At 54.4% G+C, this 17,497-nt stretch overlaps 1 protein-coding gene across 9 annotated transcripts; it reads right to left on the bottom strand.

The window, feature by feature from the left end:
• Positions 1 to 147: 147 nt before the first annotated feature.
• Positions 148 to 12,899, bottom strand: Slc35c1 (solute carrier family 35 member C1). 9 transcript variants are annotated; one of them, XR_007342417.1, is made up of 4 exons: positions 10,564 to 11,747; positions 5,259 to 6,553; positions 4,990 to 5,107; positions 3,629 to 4,194 (listed from the first exon to the last, which is right to left on the bottom strand). XR_007342417.1 is itself a non-coding variant. In XM_048788655.1 (3 exons), exons 2-3 carry the CDS (start codon positions 11,060 to 11,062, stop codon positions 5,997 to 5,999), a joined length of 1,056 nt encoding a protein of 351 aa, XP_048644612.1. In that variant the 5' UTR covers positions 11,063 to 11,093; positions 12,761 to 12,899; the 3' UTR covers positions 3,629 to 5,996. The 9 variants fall into 9 exon arrangements, 3 of the variants coding, with proteins under 3 accessions (XP_048644612.1, XP_048644611.1, XP_015333300.1); XR_007342416.1 differs by adding an exon at positions 148 to 1,182 and having other exon boundaries at positions 4,021 to 6,553; XR_001502611.2 differs by having other exon boundaries at positions 4,990 to 6,553.
• Between the last annotated feature and the right edge of the window lie 4,598 nt (positions 12,900 to 17,497).

The following is a 17,497-nucleotide window of genomic DNA, read 5'->3' as shown; positions in this document are numbered from 1 at the left end:
AGCCCAGAAGGCATTTTAAACATTGGAACCTTGATCAAAATCAGGAGACTGAGGGCTGGGGTGGGGCTCAGAGGCAGAGCGCTCGCCTAGCACACGAGAGGCACGGGGTTCCATCCTCAGCACCACATAAAAAGAAAATAAAGGCAATATGTTCACCTAAAATTTATTTTAAAAAATCAGGAGACTGCACAGAAAGTTTCAGGTCTCTGGTTCCTCTTGAAAAACGAGAAGTTCTAGCAAAATAGATCTGCTATGGTTTGGACATGGTCCCCCCCCGCAAAATGCTCGTGCCCAAATGATACCAAAAGGTGGTGGGACCCTCGGGAGGCAGGGTCTCGCAGAAGGTGACTGGCATTGCGACTGCACTCCCGAAGGGGTTAATGCTGGTCTCCAGAGTGGGCCAGGTCTGGCAGGAGTAGGTCAGTCCCCACAAGAGGGAGTTGTTATAAAAGAAGAAGCCTGGTCTCCTGGGTCTCTTGTTTCTTCCCTGATTGTGTGACCTCTTACACCAGGCCACTCTCACATGTGATGCCATCTACCATGTTGTGACATAGCCAGGAAACCCTTTCCAGATTCCATGCTATTGGACCTTCCCAGCCCCCAGACTCATGAGCCAAATGAACCTCTTTTCTTTACATATTATCCAATATCAGGCATTTTGTTATAGCAACACAAAATGGACCAAGACAAGACCCACATGCCCAAGTGGCAGACCCGATGGGAGCTGAGCAGTGGTTCCCTTGTGTAGAACTGTCCACTCCATTGCAGTCTCCATCCAGCTGGTTCTCATGGATATCACTAGTTGTCCCACTGCGTGTTTTCATTAGGAATGTTCTGCTGTGATAAATAGTTTCATCTCTCCTGAGACTGACAAAGGAGGGAGGCAGCGGAGAGGCATTTAGTGGTCGAGGGTGGCGGGAAAGGATGCAGCAATAGTGCCCAGGCATCTCTAGCTCCTGCCAGCACGGCTCTCCCACCCAGGAGGCTGGAAGCTACTCTGGCAGGTCTCAGGCTGGATCCGCAGGACCACGTAGCCTCGGGGACCGAGCCTCATCGTTCTTTCTGCTGTGAACTTCCATCTAGAGATCATATCTGCTGTTGTGTCCCAGATCCTTTGCCACACATACAACATGCAAATCTCATCCAATCACTGCACTGAGCTCTGGAATAGGAACGATCACTCTGCAAGCAAAGTTCAGAGAGGTCAAGTCACTGGCCCATAGCCACATAGCTTGGAAATGGCTGGGAAACTGGGCTGCAGAAGTGTTAACTCTGCTCACTTGAAGCCACCCAGCTAACAGATGGCTGAACTGGGATTCTGCTATCCCCCCAGAGAGGTTTGACCCCCCAGGGAGGCACTATTGGGGGGCTGTGGAGCCTTGAAGAGGTGGGGCCTAGTGGGAGATCTTTAGGTCACTAGGGGAGTGCCCTTGAAGGGAATTGTGGGACCCCAGTCCCCTCGTCTTTCTGCTGTTGCCTGGCCAGGAGCTGAGCCGTTTTGACCCCTGACCCCCTGCCTCACCACAGGCCCCAAAGCAAGGAAGCCCACTGCCACAAACTGGAACCTCTAAACTGTGAGCCAGAGTAAACCTGTATAAGTTGGTTATCTGGCCACAGTGGCGGACAGCTGACTAACCCAGGTTCCAGATTACTAGATTCTGTCTCAGGTGTAAATACGTCAAGCGCTTAGAATAGCACGTGGCCCGCAGTGAGTGCTCAACTCATGTTAGTAACTAACCACAGTCATATTTAAAGACTCTTATGGTCATGCTCAGTGAGGGGCACTGGCCCGGAAGGAGGGTTCCGGGTAACTCTGGCCCGTTCTGCCCCATCACATGGCTCCCCAGAGCCCCGGGGCTGGACAGAGAATCTGGGGCTGGACTGATTTCCAAACCCATCCCCAGCTCCAAGGCCACGATGTCCCACTGGGTGTCAGTGACAGCCCTCTCCCTCCCTCCCCCACACCCACACCTGGACCAGCTGCTTCTACACAGCAGGCTCTGTGTCCCCATTTCAGCTGGTTTCAGGTCCTAAATTTAGCCCTTTCACAGAAGCCAAAGAGCTGGTGGGTGAGGACGGTGTCTGGGGAGAGGTGTCCTTGTCCCGCGACAATGGAACAACGAGACTCTAATTTACAAAGGATGGAGATGTATTTCTTGTTGTTCTGATGTCAGGGGGCCAGCTTCGGGGGAAGGCCTTCTACCTGCCTCACCCCGTGGCAGGGGGAGGGAGGGTTGGGGGAGGATGAGGAGATGGGGGGGCAACAAGGGTCTTTTTTTTTTTTTGGTACTGGGGATTGAATCCAGGGGTGCTTGACCACTGAGCTACGTACAGCCTCAGCCCCCTCTTTTTTTTTTTTCCTTTTGAGAGGGGTCTTGCTAAGCTGCCAAGGCTGGTCTTGAACTCGGGATGCTCCTGCCTCAGCCTCACGAGTTGCTAGGACCACAGACGTATGCCACCATGCCAGCTCACTGAACTTGCTTTTTATTTGCCCTAAACTTGCTTTTATAAGAAACTTACTCCCCAAATAACAACTCTGCAGTCACGACCTTAATTCCTTAGGAAGGCTCCATCCCCAGGACCTGAACACCTCCAGGGGACCCCACCTCTCCACACTTGCACTGGAGATTAAGTTTTCAACTTTGGGGGATACACTGGGACCAAGCAGGCTTCCTCATCCGTAGGGTAGCAATGGGAAGCTGGCCAGTCGAGGTGGACCAGGAGAGTGGGGTGCTGTGCTCTGTTGTCATGTACTGGCAAGTCATTTGACCCTGTGGGGCCTCAGTTTTCCCATCTGGCAACTAAAATTCACATATATTGATTCCTTAAGTCACCATGTTCTCTCTTAATATAGAACAACTTTCCTTTCTTTCATATGAGGAATAAGATCAGAGAGGGTAAGTGATTTGGCTACACCCACACAGCTAGTGAATGCTTTGAGTCTGGATCTTTTGACCCTAACACTTGGACTCTTTTCACCTTTAGATTCTCTTATATTCATTTATATTATGGGATTATTATGATAGAGAACCCCCAAATAATATATTTTTTTATACTAGGGAAGCACCATGGTTTTTTGGTTGAAAGCCAGGATGCCTGGGTTTAACTTCTAGTTCTGACACTTATTAGCTGTGTGATCTCAGACAAATTACTCAGTCTCTCTGTGCCTCAGTTTCTCTCATCTGTAAGATAGGAAATGATAATTATACCCATTTTCAATAGGATTGTCAGGAGGATCAAATGAATTGAAATTTTGTAAAAATACTTTCAACAGTGCCTCATACCTAGGAAAGGTTAAGTGTTTGCTTAATTTAAAAAACAGGGTTGGGGATGTGGCTCAAGTGGTAGCACGCTCGCCTGGCATGCATGAAGCACTGGGTTCGATCCTCAGCACCACATTAAAATAAAATAAAGACATTGTGTCCACCTAAAAAACTAAAAAGTAAATATTAAAAAAAAAAAAAATAACTCAAAGCCAATCAGCCACGTGACCTTGAGCAAACACAGCATCTTGGAGACACATGTTCTACTTTGGGCTCAGCCAGTCATTTGCTTTGTGACCTCAGAAACTTCTTTTAACCTTTTTATACCTTAGTTTCCTCATTTCAGAATAAAGGGCTCGGGCAAATTCAAAACCAAACAGCATTCTCTGGACAAAGAAATATCAAATCAGGAAAAAAAATCGAAATGTTTTGGGTCACAATTTCTCACCCATCAGTGTCCACCACAGGGAACACTCCAGGGTCGTGGGGGCTGCTGGGGCCTTACCCATAGACCCTCCAGCAATGGTCTGTCCTTGCCCGGAAGTGGGGTGCCTTGCCCTTCAGGGGCTGGGATGACCTTGCAAGTGAGCTGTGGGGATTTGTGGGTGCTCCGGCTGGAGGTCTGTGAACTCCTGCTGCTGCCGGCCACAGGATGCTGGCTCCTGCCCTTCTGAAACCTGTCTCCTTCACAGAACTCGGTCCCACCTACGGATTAGTTAGCTACTGCTGCAAAAAACCCCAGAATCTAGAGGCTTACGACGATTTCTTTAGGTTCTGTGGCTGACTGGCTGGTCCCTCTGCTGGTCTCACCTCCGGAGTTTGCGTGGCTGTGTTCATCTGTGGGGGAGGGGCCGCTGACCTCAGGTGGGAAGCAGGCAGCAGCGGAAGCTCTGGGCTTAACGAAGGCCTTAGAAGCTGAGTGATCTGTTTTCTGTTGAGCAAGTCACAGGTCAGCCCTGACCCGCGGATTCAATAGACTTGGGCGGGGGTCAGGGAAACAGTAGGTGCTGGGTCGCAGCTCAGCACTATGCAAAGCGGAGCCCCCCTCTGAATCCTGTTGCCTCCTCCTTCCTGTGACCCTCTGAGCCTCAGTGTCCTCGTGTGTAAAATGGGGGGCAGATGGCCTGCACCTTGGGTAGGGGAGCACCGAAGATGAGTGACGGAAGCAGAGCCCCAGGCAGCAGCCATTGGCCACGCACCTCCCAGGAAGGAGCCAAGGAACCCTGGATCTGGACCCACCCCTTGTCCTAAGAGCTTTTGTTCCCAGGGCCATGCTCCCAAGTCTCCTTGGGGACCTGTGGCCTCGCCCTCGGTGCACACACAGGGGGGCTTTCGCTGGCTTTTTATTAAAGCGCCCAGAGCCTGGGGTGACGGCCCACCAACTTCATGAGAACCGCCTGGGATGTGGGGGCTGGAGGGGACGCTGGCAGGCAGACGTCTCCTTGGCCTTCCGCTGCTGTTCCCACAACACCAGATACCACCCCAGGAGGCGCGAGGTGCGAATGTCCAGTGGAAGGGACAGGGCAGTACAAGGAACCCTGAGGCTGTGGCGAGGGGCCCCCTCTGGTCTGGTGGTTTGTTTAGAGGCCCTAGGTGGCGGGGCCTAGCCCCCGGTACAGGATTAGAGGCCAAGGGGGCTTGCCCGTGCCCCCACTATGCCAGGGGTGCCACCTCCGACCAGGGACACTGACTCTGTGGCGCCCGGCCTTATCTTGAACTTCCCCACCTCCAGGACTGAGGACTCAGCTCCTGCTGTTCCTCAGCTGCCTGGTGTGACGTGCTGTTGTAGGAGTCCCGGGGACCAAGGCAGGGACAGGAAGTTCTGTGAACCCCGAACTCAGGACCTGAGGATCTCAGGGAAGAATGTGTATGTGCTGATCTTTTAGTGACAGAGAGGCTCAGAGCAGGGAGGGGCAGCAGCCTGTGCAGAAGCTTCCCCTCTGGGTTGGGGGAGGCAGAAGTGGCTTCCAGAAGACTGTCACTTCAGCCAGGTACCTGTGCCAGATGCTCGGAGACCAGAGTGGCCCTCCCAGGGCAGAGGTCTCAGGCAGGTTCATCTCAGCCCAGGGACTGAGGGAGATGTTCATGTCTCCACTTAACCTGAAAGAGACATGTGGTTCCCTCACGTTCCAAAGCTGCAAAGCCTGGGCACAGAGGTGGGCGCTTTCTCAAGACCCAGCCCATTCCCAGGGTCAGGCACAGGCACAGGTGACCCTTCACCTGCTTTCGTGGCTTGCTGCTTTCAGCACAGAGAATGGGGTGCACTGGTCCACTCCCCCCTGGGCTCATCCCCACAACCTCCCAACACAGGCTGGTTTGCGGGGCCAGCGCTACCCTCCTGCCCAGGGCCTGGGAGATGTGAGGTGACCGACTAGCTTTGGCTGGCTGTTGGGGTCACTCCATCTCCCTTGAGTACCAGTGAGACTTCACTTCACCAATAGTACCCTTGAGGTGGCAGCCCTGTCCAACCCCAGGGGTGATGTGGAGGTAGAGGACCTGGTGGGGGACGGGCAGGGTGCTCCCCTCAGTATGGTGTCCATAAATAGGACAGGGGTGGGGACAGGTTTGGCAACTTTCTGATCTACTTGGAACACTGGCTCCTTTTCAGCCCCGTATTCTGATCTGGTCTGTAAACAATGCCCACTGCACCCTGGGGTCCGCAGGGAAGCCTTCGGTGCCGTCCCAGCCCCGACTTCACCCTTGGGGCTGGCGGCCGCAGGTCCCTGAGGAGGCTCACACCCCCACAGTGCTCTTCTCGCCCTCTCTGGGGCCAGGGTCCTCCTGACTCTTCATCTCCCAGCCCCGGACCCAGGTGTAGGCGGAGGAGCCGCCCAGCACCATGGCGTTGCTGGTCCACCAGAGGAAGCTCTTGGTTTCTTCGAAGTAGAGCACGGCTAGCACCGTCTGGGCGCAGGCCTTGGCCGTGCCCGACACGTTGTGGGTCAGGGGACTGGTGAACTTGATCTGCAGCCCGGTCACGTAGCCGATGGCGAAGCCGAACAGGCCGCCCAGCGTCATCATCCCCCAGAAGTGGGCGCTGTCCAGCTGCGCGAAGTCCAGGAGGGCCTGATGCTCCCCGAGCAGCAGGAGCAGGGGCAGGAAGAGGGCGCAGGCGTTGACGTTGTTGTAGAAGGTCAGGCGCCAGATGCTGCCGTCCACCGCCGGGAGCACCTTCTTGGTGTAGATGGCGTTCAGCGAGACACACAGGCTGGCCAGCACCCCAAAGACGGTGCCCACAAAGGACAGGGTGCCCTCGGCCTCCTCCTGGTCCACACCCAGCCAGAAGCCACCTGCAGCAGGGAGAGGGACGGGGTGGGGCAGAGGGGGAGGAGCACCGTGAGGACTGACGGCAGACAGCACCCGGAGGTGGAGTGGCACAGCGCCCACCGGAAGGGACGGGGCAGTAAAAGCTACCTGGAGGCCAGGAGGCCGAGGAGAAGGGCACGTGGTCAGAATGTTTGCCCAGGTTCATGCAGCAGGCCTGCCCTCAGGGACAGGGGCCTCAGGGACGGGAACAGTGCTCTCCTGCAAGAGGCCTGTGCCCCACCATGCCTGGTCGGCAGAGGCACCACCTTCGGCCCAGGGGCACTGACTCTGCCCATGTCCTTCCTATCCTGAACTTCCCAGACTCCAGCACCGTGGGGGACTCGGCTCCTGCCGTTCCTCAGCCCCCTGGTCTGTGACGTGCTGTCCTAGGAGCCTCGTGGACCAAGGCAGGGGAGGGGGACAGACTCTGACCCCACAGTTCACAGTTCACTGTGTGGCCCTGGCCACGCCCCCCTCCCCATACCTCCTTCCACAAATCCACCGACCCTTCTCCCCCCAGCAAAATCCCAGGGCTGGGGGAGAGGCCCAAGTGAGGCCCCGTCCCTATCCAGCAGAGGGGAACGTCCTTCCACGGACCACTGCCCCAGCTTTAACCTGCCTCGGAAACACTGTGAAGAGGCCATAGGATAACAGCGTGCTGTGCTGGCCCTGGGCATCTGGAAGGAGCAGTTTTGGGATAATGCCACTTAGCATTAAGGTGACCCTGGGCCTTGGCTTCTTCTCCATGGACCTCATCACAGGAGCATTAAGCTGGAATCACTCTGGCCTGAGGCATCTGGGGACAGTCACCCTAAGACTCACCTCCTGCTCTGAGAGCCTCCACAGCTCCCCGCTGCCCACAGCGAGTCTGCACTGAGCCTGGGCGGGCACACTGGCTTGCTGCACCCTCCAGCCCGTCTCTGCCTGGGGTCACAAGCACCTGAATCTCCCTGCTTCTCACGGGGCCTCAGTGTCCTTGCCTCATGTCTGCCCCAGAAAACGCCTCCTTTCCAGAGGGATTCTACTCACTCTTCAAGGTCAAAGTCGGCCTCTCCAGGAGGAATCCTTTCTGACACCTCCAGCCCTTGACCTCTTAAGCCACTGGCCAGGCCTGGGCTGCTAAGCATCTGTTACACTAGTCTCTTCAGCCAGACCCCATGCTCCCAGAAGGTGGGGGCTGGATTTTACACATGACATCTCCTGCCATAGCAGCCAATAAGATGGGGTAGCAGGAACAGCTTTGGTTGTCAGAGAGACCTGACCTCCAACTGGGCTGTGCATTTCAGAAGCTGAGTGGCCTGGGGGAAGTTACTTAACCTCTCTGAGCTCCAGTTTCCTTCATTTGTAAAGATCTGGGGCACTTTCTTGATTCCCCACTCTAACCAATCTATTCCCTTTTTTATTTTTTGTGGGTGGGGGGATACTAGGGATGGAACCCAGGATGCTCTACCACTGGGCTACCCCCAGCCCTTTTTATTTTTTTTTTGGTATCAGGGATTGAACCTGGGGCACTTAACCACTGAGCCACATCTCCAGCCCTTTTTATTCTTAATTTTGAGACAGGGCCCTGCTAAGTTGCTTGGGATTCTCCTCCTTAGAGACACGCCCCACGGCACCCAGCACCTTCCAACTCTTAACCTTGCAACCTGAGGAATTTTCCCGCGGCACAGACCTGCCCAGGTCCTGGCAGGTGCAAGGCCTCTCTGTGGCTCCCAAATGCTGTCAAGAAAAATTCGGCTCATTCACCTGGGCCACCAAGGCCTGCACCGCATGGTCACCCTTGAGCTCTAACTGGGCAGCCTGGCGTCAGGCAGGGCTTCCCCCAGAAAGTCTGCTTAGATGGCCCCCTCCCCCCTCCCCTTCCTTCAGGGTTCCCCAAACACCTCCTGGGTCCCCATCGCTGCCCTTACCCCCCGGGCAGAGCTGTTATCACTGCCAGGCACGATGGCCAGGCCCTCTGAGTGTGGGAGCTGAGGCTACCTTTTCCAAATTTGTGACACCAAAGCCTGGCACATGCTTAGTGACTAATTAATAGCTGCTGGCTGAACGGCGGGTGCATGTATTAAAGGAGACACAGCTCAACGCCTGGTGCGCACCCGTAGTCCAGCTTGGGAGGCTGAGGCAGGAGGACCGCTTGAGCCCAGGGGTTCAAGACAAGCCTGGGCAACAAAGGGAGACCTATTTCAGAAAAAGGACGGCAGGCACCTATTAGGTCCCAGGCCCCGGACACGCAGTCCTCTTTGTCTTGGCAGAGCCCCGGCACACAGGTACCCACAGGCTGCCGAGGTGGGGCAGAGGGCTGGCTACCCACTCCAGCTTAGCCAGAGCATCCCCAGCCCCCCCCAGCCAACTGGGACTGCAACCTCAAGGTTCCAGACCCCAGGGGACTGTCCCGCAGAGGGAGTTTTGGAGGTTCTATGTGACATGGGAGGCCAGGAGGAGGGCCTCGAGTGGTAGCTGAGACACAACTTCCCAAAGGAGGAAGGAAGGGGACCTGCAGACACGGGCAGGGCTTGCAGCGGCAGACGCTTTCTCAGCAGCTATCTTGCCAACGGCCACTTGGGTCACTCTGGGGACCTGGGCTCAGTTCCCTTCTGGCACACATATTCTCCCACCAGGAGGCCCACCCCACGCCATGTGTGGCAGAGGCAGAGACACTTAAGTGGAGACCTCTGGGGTGACAGAGAGGAGGTGAGGCCCAGAGGGAGGCAGCAGGGGCTGGGGGATTCCCTGGGCAGGGCTGCTGGCCACTCCTCCCACGATAACCTTGCCCTTCTCTCTTCTCCCCTCTTGGGCCTAAGACAGAGCAGCCCTAGGTCCAATGGCTGTTCAACCAGGGGAGAGAATTTCGAGGACAGATAGTGTGGAGGGGCCCTTCCCCCTCCACTAGTGCACGGAGTCGGGGACTCTGGGACACCAGGGAAGAGTATGTAGGCCAAATAAGCCACACGTTATGGTGCTGAGGAAAAACCCGAGCAGGTGCAAATAAAGATCCCACTCCTAGGTGGCAGAGCCTAGTGGACCGCGAGGCACTGCGGTGCTGCCCAACCTGACCCTTGGCAATAAGGAAATGTTCTACGGCTTGTGCTGTCCAACACAAGAGCCCCTAGCCACATGTGGCCACAGAGCACCGGAAACGCACGTGGCCAGTGGCTCCTGAATTGGACAGTAAAGCTCTGGCTTCCAGTGTTCAAGAACAGAGCAGACTGGAAGCATAGGCCTGGGAGTCTGGCTAACCCAGGTTTGCATCCTAGCTTGGTTACTTGCCAGCTCTGTGGTCCCGGGCTAGTAAGTTAACCTCTCTGAGCTTCAGTTTCCTCATTGCATGGAGATAGATGATCATGGGATACCACCACACACAGGACTTCTGGGCAGTCGAAGGAGATGTTGTATGTGAAATGAGAGCATAAAACCACTATCAGTAATTGTCTTCTGAGGGTCAAGTCTGAGATGATGGTATCCGGGCTAGCAAGGACAGAGGGTGATGGTGTATTTACTAAGATGCACTGTCCTCTACAAAGAGAGTGGGGTGGGTACTCAGGACACTTGAGCTTTTGGGAAACAACATGCTACAGAGGTCAAGCATGTGGCTGCTTGCGTTCACATCCCAGCTTCGCCAGTGATCAGCGTTGTGATCTTGAACAAGTTATTGAACTTCTCCGCGCCCTGGCTTTCCTTCTGTAAATGTGGGTTATAATCTGACCTTGTTATGAGGATTAGTTAATATGGGTAAAGTGCCTGGATATGTATGTCAGTCACTTTTGCTGCCGCTGTTGCTATTATTATTGCAATTATCATTCGGACCCTCGCTGGGCAACTACCTTGCTACATGACCCTGGGCAGTTATGTGTTCTTTCTGGGCCCCAGGCTCTTCCTCTGTGACTACTGAACCAAGGGAACTAGGACAAAGGTGCCTGGAAGGGTTGGTTGCTCTTTACTGTTTGGGCCCCATGCCAGCCCTACCTATTCGGTGGGGCCCCAGCCAATCACTCACCAATGATGATGCTGCAGGTGAGCAGGGCATAGAGGGAGGTGGTCTGCTTGAGCAGCACGTAGGAGAGCAGCACGTTGAAGACGGTGGTGAGAGAGCGGCCCACGTTGTAGAAGGCCACCCCTACGTACTTGAGGCAGAGGTTATTGAAGGTGATCATGCCGATGAAGACCACCGACAGTGGCAGGACGCTGCGAGCCACCCTGAGGTCCAGGCGCAGCGTGGGGAAGTCCACAGCACCAGGGCAGCAGGTGGCCAACGTGCTGAGGCCCTTGCATAGCAGCGTGGTCACCAGGCACTGGTAGAAGGTGACGAAAATGGGGGCGTCCAGCCGCAGGGAGGGGCTGTCCAGCAGGTACTTGTTGAGGAACACCATGGAGATGGAAGTGACCCAGTAGAGAGAGACCACCAGAGCGATCTGCAGTGCCCGCAGCAGAAAGGGCTTCTCCCCGCTGCCTGCCTCGGCCTCTCCAGAGGGGTCGGGGGCACCGTTCAGCGCCATGTGCAGGATCCTGGAGCGCTTCAGGGGGGCCCTGTTCATGGTAGCAGAGAGCTGGGTCACAGGGCGGCCAGAAGGGATTCCCTGGATGACAGGGCAGGGAGCTGCTGCTTTCTGCAGGCGCAGCCCTTGTCACATAGGGGTGGCCTAACGGCCTCCTTCCTCCTGGATGAAGTTCTGCTTTGGGGTGAGCACAGCTGTCCTGCTCCACCGCTGGCTCCCTCCCTGGGAGCTCAGGAGAAAGACCCTGGAGGGTGAGCCCGGGACCGCGGTGCAGCGAGGGACCGGGGCTGGGGCCTAGTGGGGAAGCGTCGCAGGGGGAAACCGGGGGAGAGGAGCAGGAGCGGCGGGGGGAAGCGCCGGGATGCGGGGCGGGGCGGGGAGAGGGCCGCGGGCCGCGTGCGGAGGCGGGAGCGAGGCGTGGGCTCGAGGGCGAGGGGTCTGCGGCGAGTGGGGAGCCGGCCGAAGGCGGCGCCGAGGGCGCGCCGCGGGGTGGCGCAGGAGGGGAGCAGCGCGGGTCCCAAGCGCTCGGGGAGCAGGGCTTTGGGGATGTGGGTGGAGGCCGGGCGGACGCCAGGCCGCCGCGCGCGCCTTCCCCGGCGCGGGCTCCCGCTCGCTCGGCCCCGGAGCCTCCGGACGTCCGAGGCCGCCTCCCGGGCGAGGCGGGCCCAGGCTCTTTCCTGACAGCCCCCCAGCCCCCTCCTAAAGAGCCCGACGNTTTCCGAGGCAGGTTAAAGCTGGGGCAGTGGTCCGTGGAAGGACGTTCCCCTCTGCTGGATAGGGACGGGGCCTCACTTGGGCCTCTCCCCCAGCCCCCTCCTTAAAGAGCCCGCACGCCCCGGGTTGCTCTTAAAGCCACAGCCTCCCGGAGCCCGCGTTGGCCTGTCTGACCTGCCTCTGCGCCCCAGCTCACTGCCCTGCCGCAGAGCTCTGCAGTTCACAGTCATGGAAGGTTTTTCTGGGTGCTTGAGCTTCGCCCCGTTCCTGGAGAGGCTCTACCACCCTCTCCCGCCCATCCTCACTGTTTGCTCCAGATGCTTCTTCTACTACCCATTTGGCTCCGTTCGGGTCCATCTTCTCCCTCTCTCAGAATCGGGATGCGCCCCAGAGTCTTGGCACCATCTCTACACCTCTTGGCCTTCTACCGAGCCCAGGTCACTTTTCCGGCCCGTGTTACGCCCTCCTGCCTCCTTTTTCACTGTCCCCAGTCCTCTACCAGCCCTATACCGACACGGCGCCTCTCTACAGAGCGCAGGTCATTTCTTCCAGACCTCATTACGGTCCCCCTCCCATTTTCACTGTTCCCACTCCCTCTCCCAAGCCCGAGACGCCCAGAAACATTCCAGAGGCCGGAGGCCACACTGTCTCTTACAGACATCAATTCGTCCGCCCCGGTTCTGCATTCGGGACCCTTCTGGTGGGTCGATCCTAGCTCTCAGCCTCAATTCGACACCCCTTTCCTACCCCATTCGGGAAAATACCGTCCCCTCCGCCAGCCCAGCTCCGGTGCCCAGCTCCGGTGCCCAAGTCCGCGCTCCCGGGCTGCGAAGGCACCTGGCGCTCACCTCCTCCAGCGCACTGGACGCCGGCCCGCATTACCCTACGTTGCACCTGCAGCGCCGCACCCAGGAGCCGCACCCCAGGGGGACAACTTCCTGCTCCCTGCCCCGGTCTCGGGCGCCGGCGCGAAGCCAGCCTTACCCGAAGCTAGCTTCGTCCAGCCCGGAGGCGGCGGGGCGTTATCCAGCCGGTTGTGGGAGCTGATTCTTTCCAAGGCCATTCCCGCCCCCGCTACCCCGCCCTAGCCCGCCTGGGGCTCCTGGATTCTGTTGTCGCGGTTGGCAGGTCCCACGACCTGACAGCAACCGAGGCCCGCTGCGCCCAGAAGGATGCGCGGATGATTCCGCCGGTAACCGTAGAGGGTTCCCCGCCCCTCCCAGGGACCAGACCCCTGGGAAGTCAGCCCCCCCAGGGCGAGTTCTGTTACTGGGCCGCCCGAAGGACAGACTTCTCTCTTTTGTCGCTTTAGCCCCAACATTGAGCAGCCTGTTTCCTCTGGGCTTCAGGCCCCTTCATTGTCAAACTAGGAAGCGGGGTGGGGGTGGGTGGGTGGGGCAGGGGGGATCCAGGGGTTCTGGCCCTCCTTGCTCAAAACTCCAAGCTTGTGTGGTTGAACAAGGAACTGTCATGTTTGTAATATTTCAAATGCCATTTAAATAAAACGGTTTGTCAAAAGACAAAATTGCAACACAGTTACAGATTGAAAATATATATATATATTTAATGATTCATGGATTAGGGTGGCCTCCATTCTACAGAATGGGCGCTCCCATCAGTCAGGAGCAGACAGTCGGTTTTGTAAAGTAGGAACAAGGAAATTGAACAATAGAAAAAATGGTTTGGTTGATATATAAAATTACTTTAGATTAGTGTGTGTGTGTGTGTGTGTGTGTGTGTGAGAGAGAGAGAATTAAAGCAGAAAGACCTTATTGTTCTAACTCGGTCAACTGGAATCTCCTGTTTTCAAGAAGAACTGGTCTGTTTTGGGATCTGTTCACTTAAGTTTCATGTGATCATACTTCATTTAGCACCAGTGACTCTGGCGTGGCCCCGTGGGTTCACCCTTTGGTGGTGCAAAACCAAGGAGCAATTCCAGAAAATAAGAGTGAAGAAAGGTCAATTACCTGCAGCGAGTAGAAAGAGCAGGTAGGGTAACTCCCAAAGCAGTGTCTCTCAGAGCAAAGGAAGCAAGGGACTTTTACTGAGGAGACTTATATCCAAAATGGAAAGACTTGACACTATGGGGGGGGGGGGACTTTCCTGCGCATGCGCAATTTCAAACCTTGCGTCTTCATGTGGGGGCGTGTTCAAAGACAAGGGAGAGGAACACCTCCTGGATGGAGAATTTAGCATTATAATAATAATTTAGATTATAATGAGCAAAATTTATTCTAGGTCCTCTAGAAAAGGGACCATATACTTCTGGCTGGTCTAAACCTCTTCCCTATAGTCTTCTCTGGAGGGCCTAAACTGAAGAAAAGCAACTTGAAGGATGTTAACAGTCCAAAAAGGCAGCCGCGTCCCCTCCCACAAGCATAGGTGCTTGCCCATAAAAGTTCCTACGTATCAGCTAGTAATTCCATTTTGGTTTGGTCTGGTCTTTTGAGGCCTAGTGTAGGGGTTTGGTCCTGGAATAATGGCATCCCATAATTTTTGTATAACACTTAATTTGTAGGTGAGATGATGTCATGTCTGGGTTTTACTTTAAAATACTGAGCACTCTGCCAAGAGATTTTTCTTTTTGTAAGGTCAATAGAAAAACAAAACTAGATAAGCAACATGTTAATAATTATTGGAGCTGGGTACAGGGACATGGGGATTCATTATAAGAGTTTGATAATAAAAAGGTAGAGCCTGTGCAGTACTTTTGAGCTCTCACATGCTGACTGCACAAACCTTCTTCTGAGCTTAACAGTCCTTACAGGGCTTTGGGAAGTGGGAGGGTTACAGGAAATAAACACCATCTGGCAGCCTCAGAGTATGTCCCAGCTCCCCAGAGTGAGCTCTGCCAGGCCGGGACCTCTTCTACCAGCTCAGGGACACTTTTACTCCCTCTTCCTCCTCCAGGGTGGGACTTCCTGCTTCCTAGTGATGGAGTGGTCTCCACCTGGAGGATACCGTTCCTCACCTTTGGGAAAGGAAAGACTGACAGAGGTGGTCTCCTGAGCCCCACCTGCAGAGTGCCCTTCCAGGCCACCCGAGGGAACTGTGGGCTTCTGTTTACTAAAAGCGCTTGCCTGCTTATGTCTCTTTTCTTTGAGGCCCATAGTCCACCATGACAAATAATTTCACCTCTGGGAGGTTACCTGGAAGGCCCTCTCCTTGGCGCATTGAAATAATTAATTTATTTTCTGAATGTGCCACCACCTTCGAGCCTCTGGGAAGGGACACCTATTGTACAGAGGTCTTCACCAAGACAGCCTGGGGATGGTCAGCACTGGGACAGTCAGGGCTCTCCACCAGCCAGGAGACCAAGATCTCCGTCTCCATTCTCTCTCCTCAACCGAACCTGAAATTTTACCACTCAGGTCACTGTTGGGTTAAGGTTGTAACCAAGGCCAGTCTGACAGCTTTCCCCTGCTTGATCCTTTGGGTTCCTTTTGGGGAAAGGGGAGGTGGGGATGTTTCCTAGAGGTCCGCAGCATCAGGGGTTGTGGACTCTGTACAAACTGTTTGCTTTTGAGTTTCCCTTAGGAAAACTGCATAAAGGAGGAAGTTTTAGGTCTTGCCAGGGGTAATTGCCCAGGGTGTGGATTTGATGTGAGGCAGAACAAAGGGTCAGGTGAGTGGCAGAAGGGCTGCCATAAGCCAGGAAGTAGGTCACTTGATGGGCAGTGTCCCTTTTTCTTGCCTTGGCCGGGAGCCAATGATGTTAGCAGGAGACAGTTTCCACTTGACAAGGTGACCAGGGCCAAGCTCCCTGGTGCAAAGGACAGTGGATCTGTACCTGCAGGGCTGAGGGTTCCTGGGAACACGGTCATCAACTATGGTCCCTGAGTTCAGCGGAACTCCTGCGCCTACCCTATGTGGTAGACACCACCCATTTCTCTACCAAAATTCGTTCTTCCATTCATCCAAAATAATTGGATTGTAGCTAGTGCCAAGGTTGTGCCGCCAGAGACCACATTTCCCAGCCTCTCTTACGAGTGGATGAACCAGGTGACTTTCTGGATGTTGAGGGGAGTGTCTGATTATTTGGGTTGCTACAAGAAAAATACCACGGACGGGTGTGTTTACAGAAACAGTGAACACACAGTGCTTACAGTGACTAGGAAGTCTCAGAGGAAGCTGCTGGCACAACCCGTGTCTGTATCCTCACATGGTGAGAGAGAGAGAGAGAGAGAGAGAGAGAGAGAGAGAGAGATTGACCTCACAGTAGATATTAGGGCACTAATGCCATCATCTGGGCTCTACTCTTTTTTTTATTCTTTTATTAATTTTTTATTTATATATGACAGTGGGATGCATTACAATCCTTATTACACATATAGAGCACGATTTTTCATATCTCTGGTTGTATACAAAGTGTATTCACACCAATTCGTGTCTTCATACATGTACTTTGGATAATGATATCCATTACATTCCACCATCCTCACTAACCCCCTGCCCCCTCCCTTCCCCTCCCACCCCTCTGCCCTATCTGGAGTTCGTCTATTCCTCCCCTGCTCTCCTTCCCTATCCCACTATGAATCAGCCTCCTTATATCAGAGAAAACATTTGGCATTTGGATTTTTGGGATTGGCTAACTTCACTTAGCATTATCTTATGACCTCATTACTTCCCAAAGGCCTATCCCCAAATACCATCACGCCACAGATTAGGGTTTCAACATATGGGGGTGGGATGGGGGTCAGAAACAAACATCCAGTCCACAGCAGCAGGTGGTATATGCTCCTTCCCAGGTCTGGGCATTAAAACTCTTTTTGGAGGGGGGTACTGGGAATTGAACTCAGGGGCACTTGACCACTGAGCCACACCTCAGCCCTATTTTGTATTTTATTTAGAGACAGGACCTCATTGAGTTGCTTACTGCCTTGCTGTTGCTGAGGCTGGCTTTGAACTTGTGGTTCTCCTACCTCAGCCTCCTGAGCCGCTGGGATTATAGGTGTGCACCCGACTGGGTGCCCGACTGGGCGTTAAAACTTTATAGGTGTGTTCATTCATGTTTCCTCCTCCTCTTCCCATAACCTGGAAATCAAATGTGTCTATAACCCCGTCAGACCATGCAGACAAGGACAATGTCTTCAGGGCTATGGGAGGAGTATGATGGCAAGAGCAAGAGCCCCTGGCTGTGACGCAGATCACCTGCCTTCTCTGAGGCTACTGTGATAGAGGAATCATTTTTGGGTTTTTATGCAACTCTCCAGTTCTGTTAGAGCAGGTAGGATTTTACCCCCACACCCAGTGACGCCACTATTTCTTTTTTCCTGCTCACTAATATTCCAGGTAAAATGAAACTGTTAGCTTGGTCTGTCTCTCTACATCTTGCCTCTGGTCTCAGTTTCTCATCTGTGTGCACCTCCCCATCCAGCCATCCTCTCCTTGTCCAGGACCCGTCATAGCACCTGCCATAGGAGGTGCCCAGTACCTGTTTGTGCAGCCATGGTAGGGACATCTGAGGATCAGCAGCAATTTAAGAACTTCATTGAGTCTACGCTCTGAACAGTTTATAAGGCTCCTTGCTCATCCCATACATAATTAAAAATAAAAAGTAATACTAGACTGTAAGATTCTTGTAAGCAGAGCAAAAATGTGCTCATTTTTCATATTGTTGTTGAAATGCTCTTTTGAAAATATTAAATTGTTTCCAGAAAAAAAAAATTCTTTCCTTTGTTGGTCTTTGTGGCATACACCACAAATTTTCTACTCCGGGTT

Source organism: Marmota marmota, unplaced genomic scaffold (genome assembly GCF_001458135.2).
Source record: "Marmota marmota marmota unplaced genomic scaffold, marMar, whole genome shotgun sequence".
In the NCBI taxonomy this organism is placed as follows: Eukaryota; Metazoa; Chordata; class Mammalia; order Rodentia; family Sciuridae; genus Marmota; species Marmota marmota.
This window is presented reverse-complemented; position numbering and strand designations above follow the sequence as displayed.

What these genes read in the sequence shown, in the direction of transcription:
- Slc35c1 (XM_015477814.2), bottom strand. Translation starts at nt 11,101, where the DNA reads ATGAACAGGGCCCCCCTGAAGCGCTCCAGGATCCTGCACATGGCGCTG. An exon ending in CACCTGCAGCATCATCATTG is followed by an intron (nt 6,554 to 10,563) that starts GTGAGTGATTGG and finishes TCCCTGCTGCAG; the next exon opens with GTGGCTTCTGGCTGGGTGTG.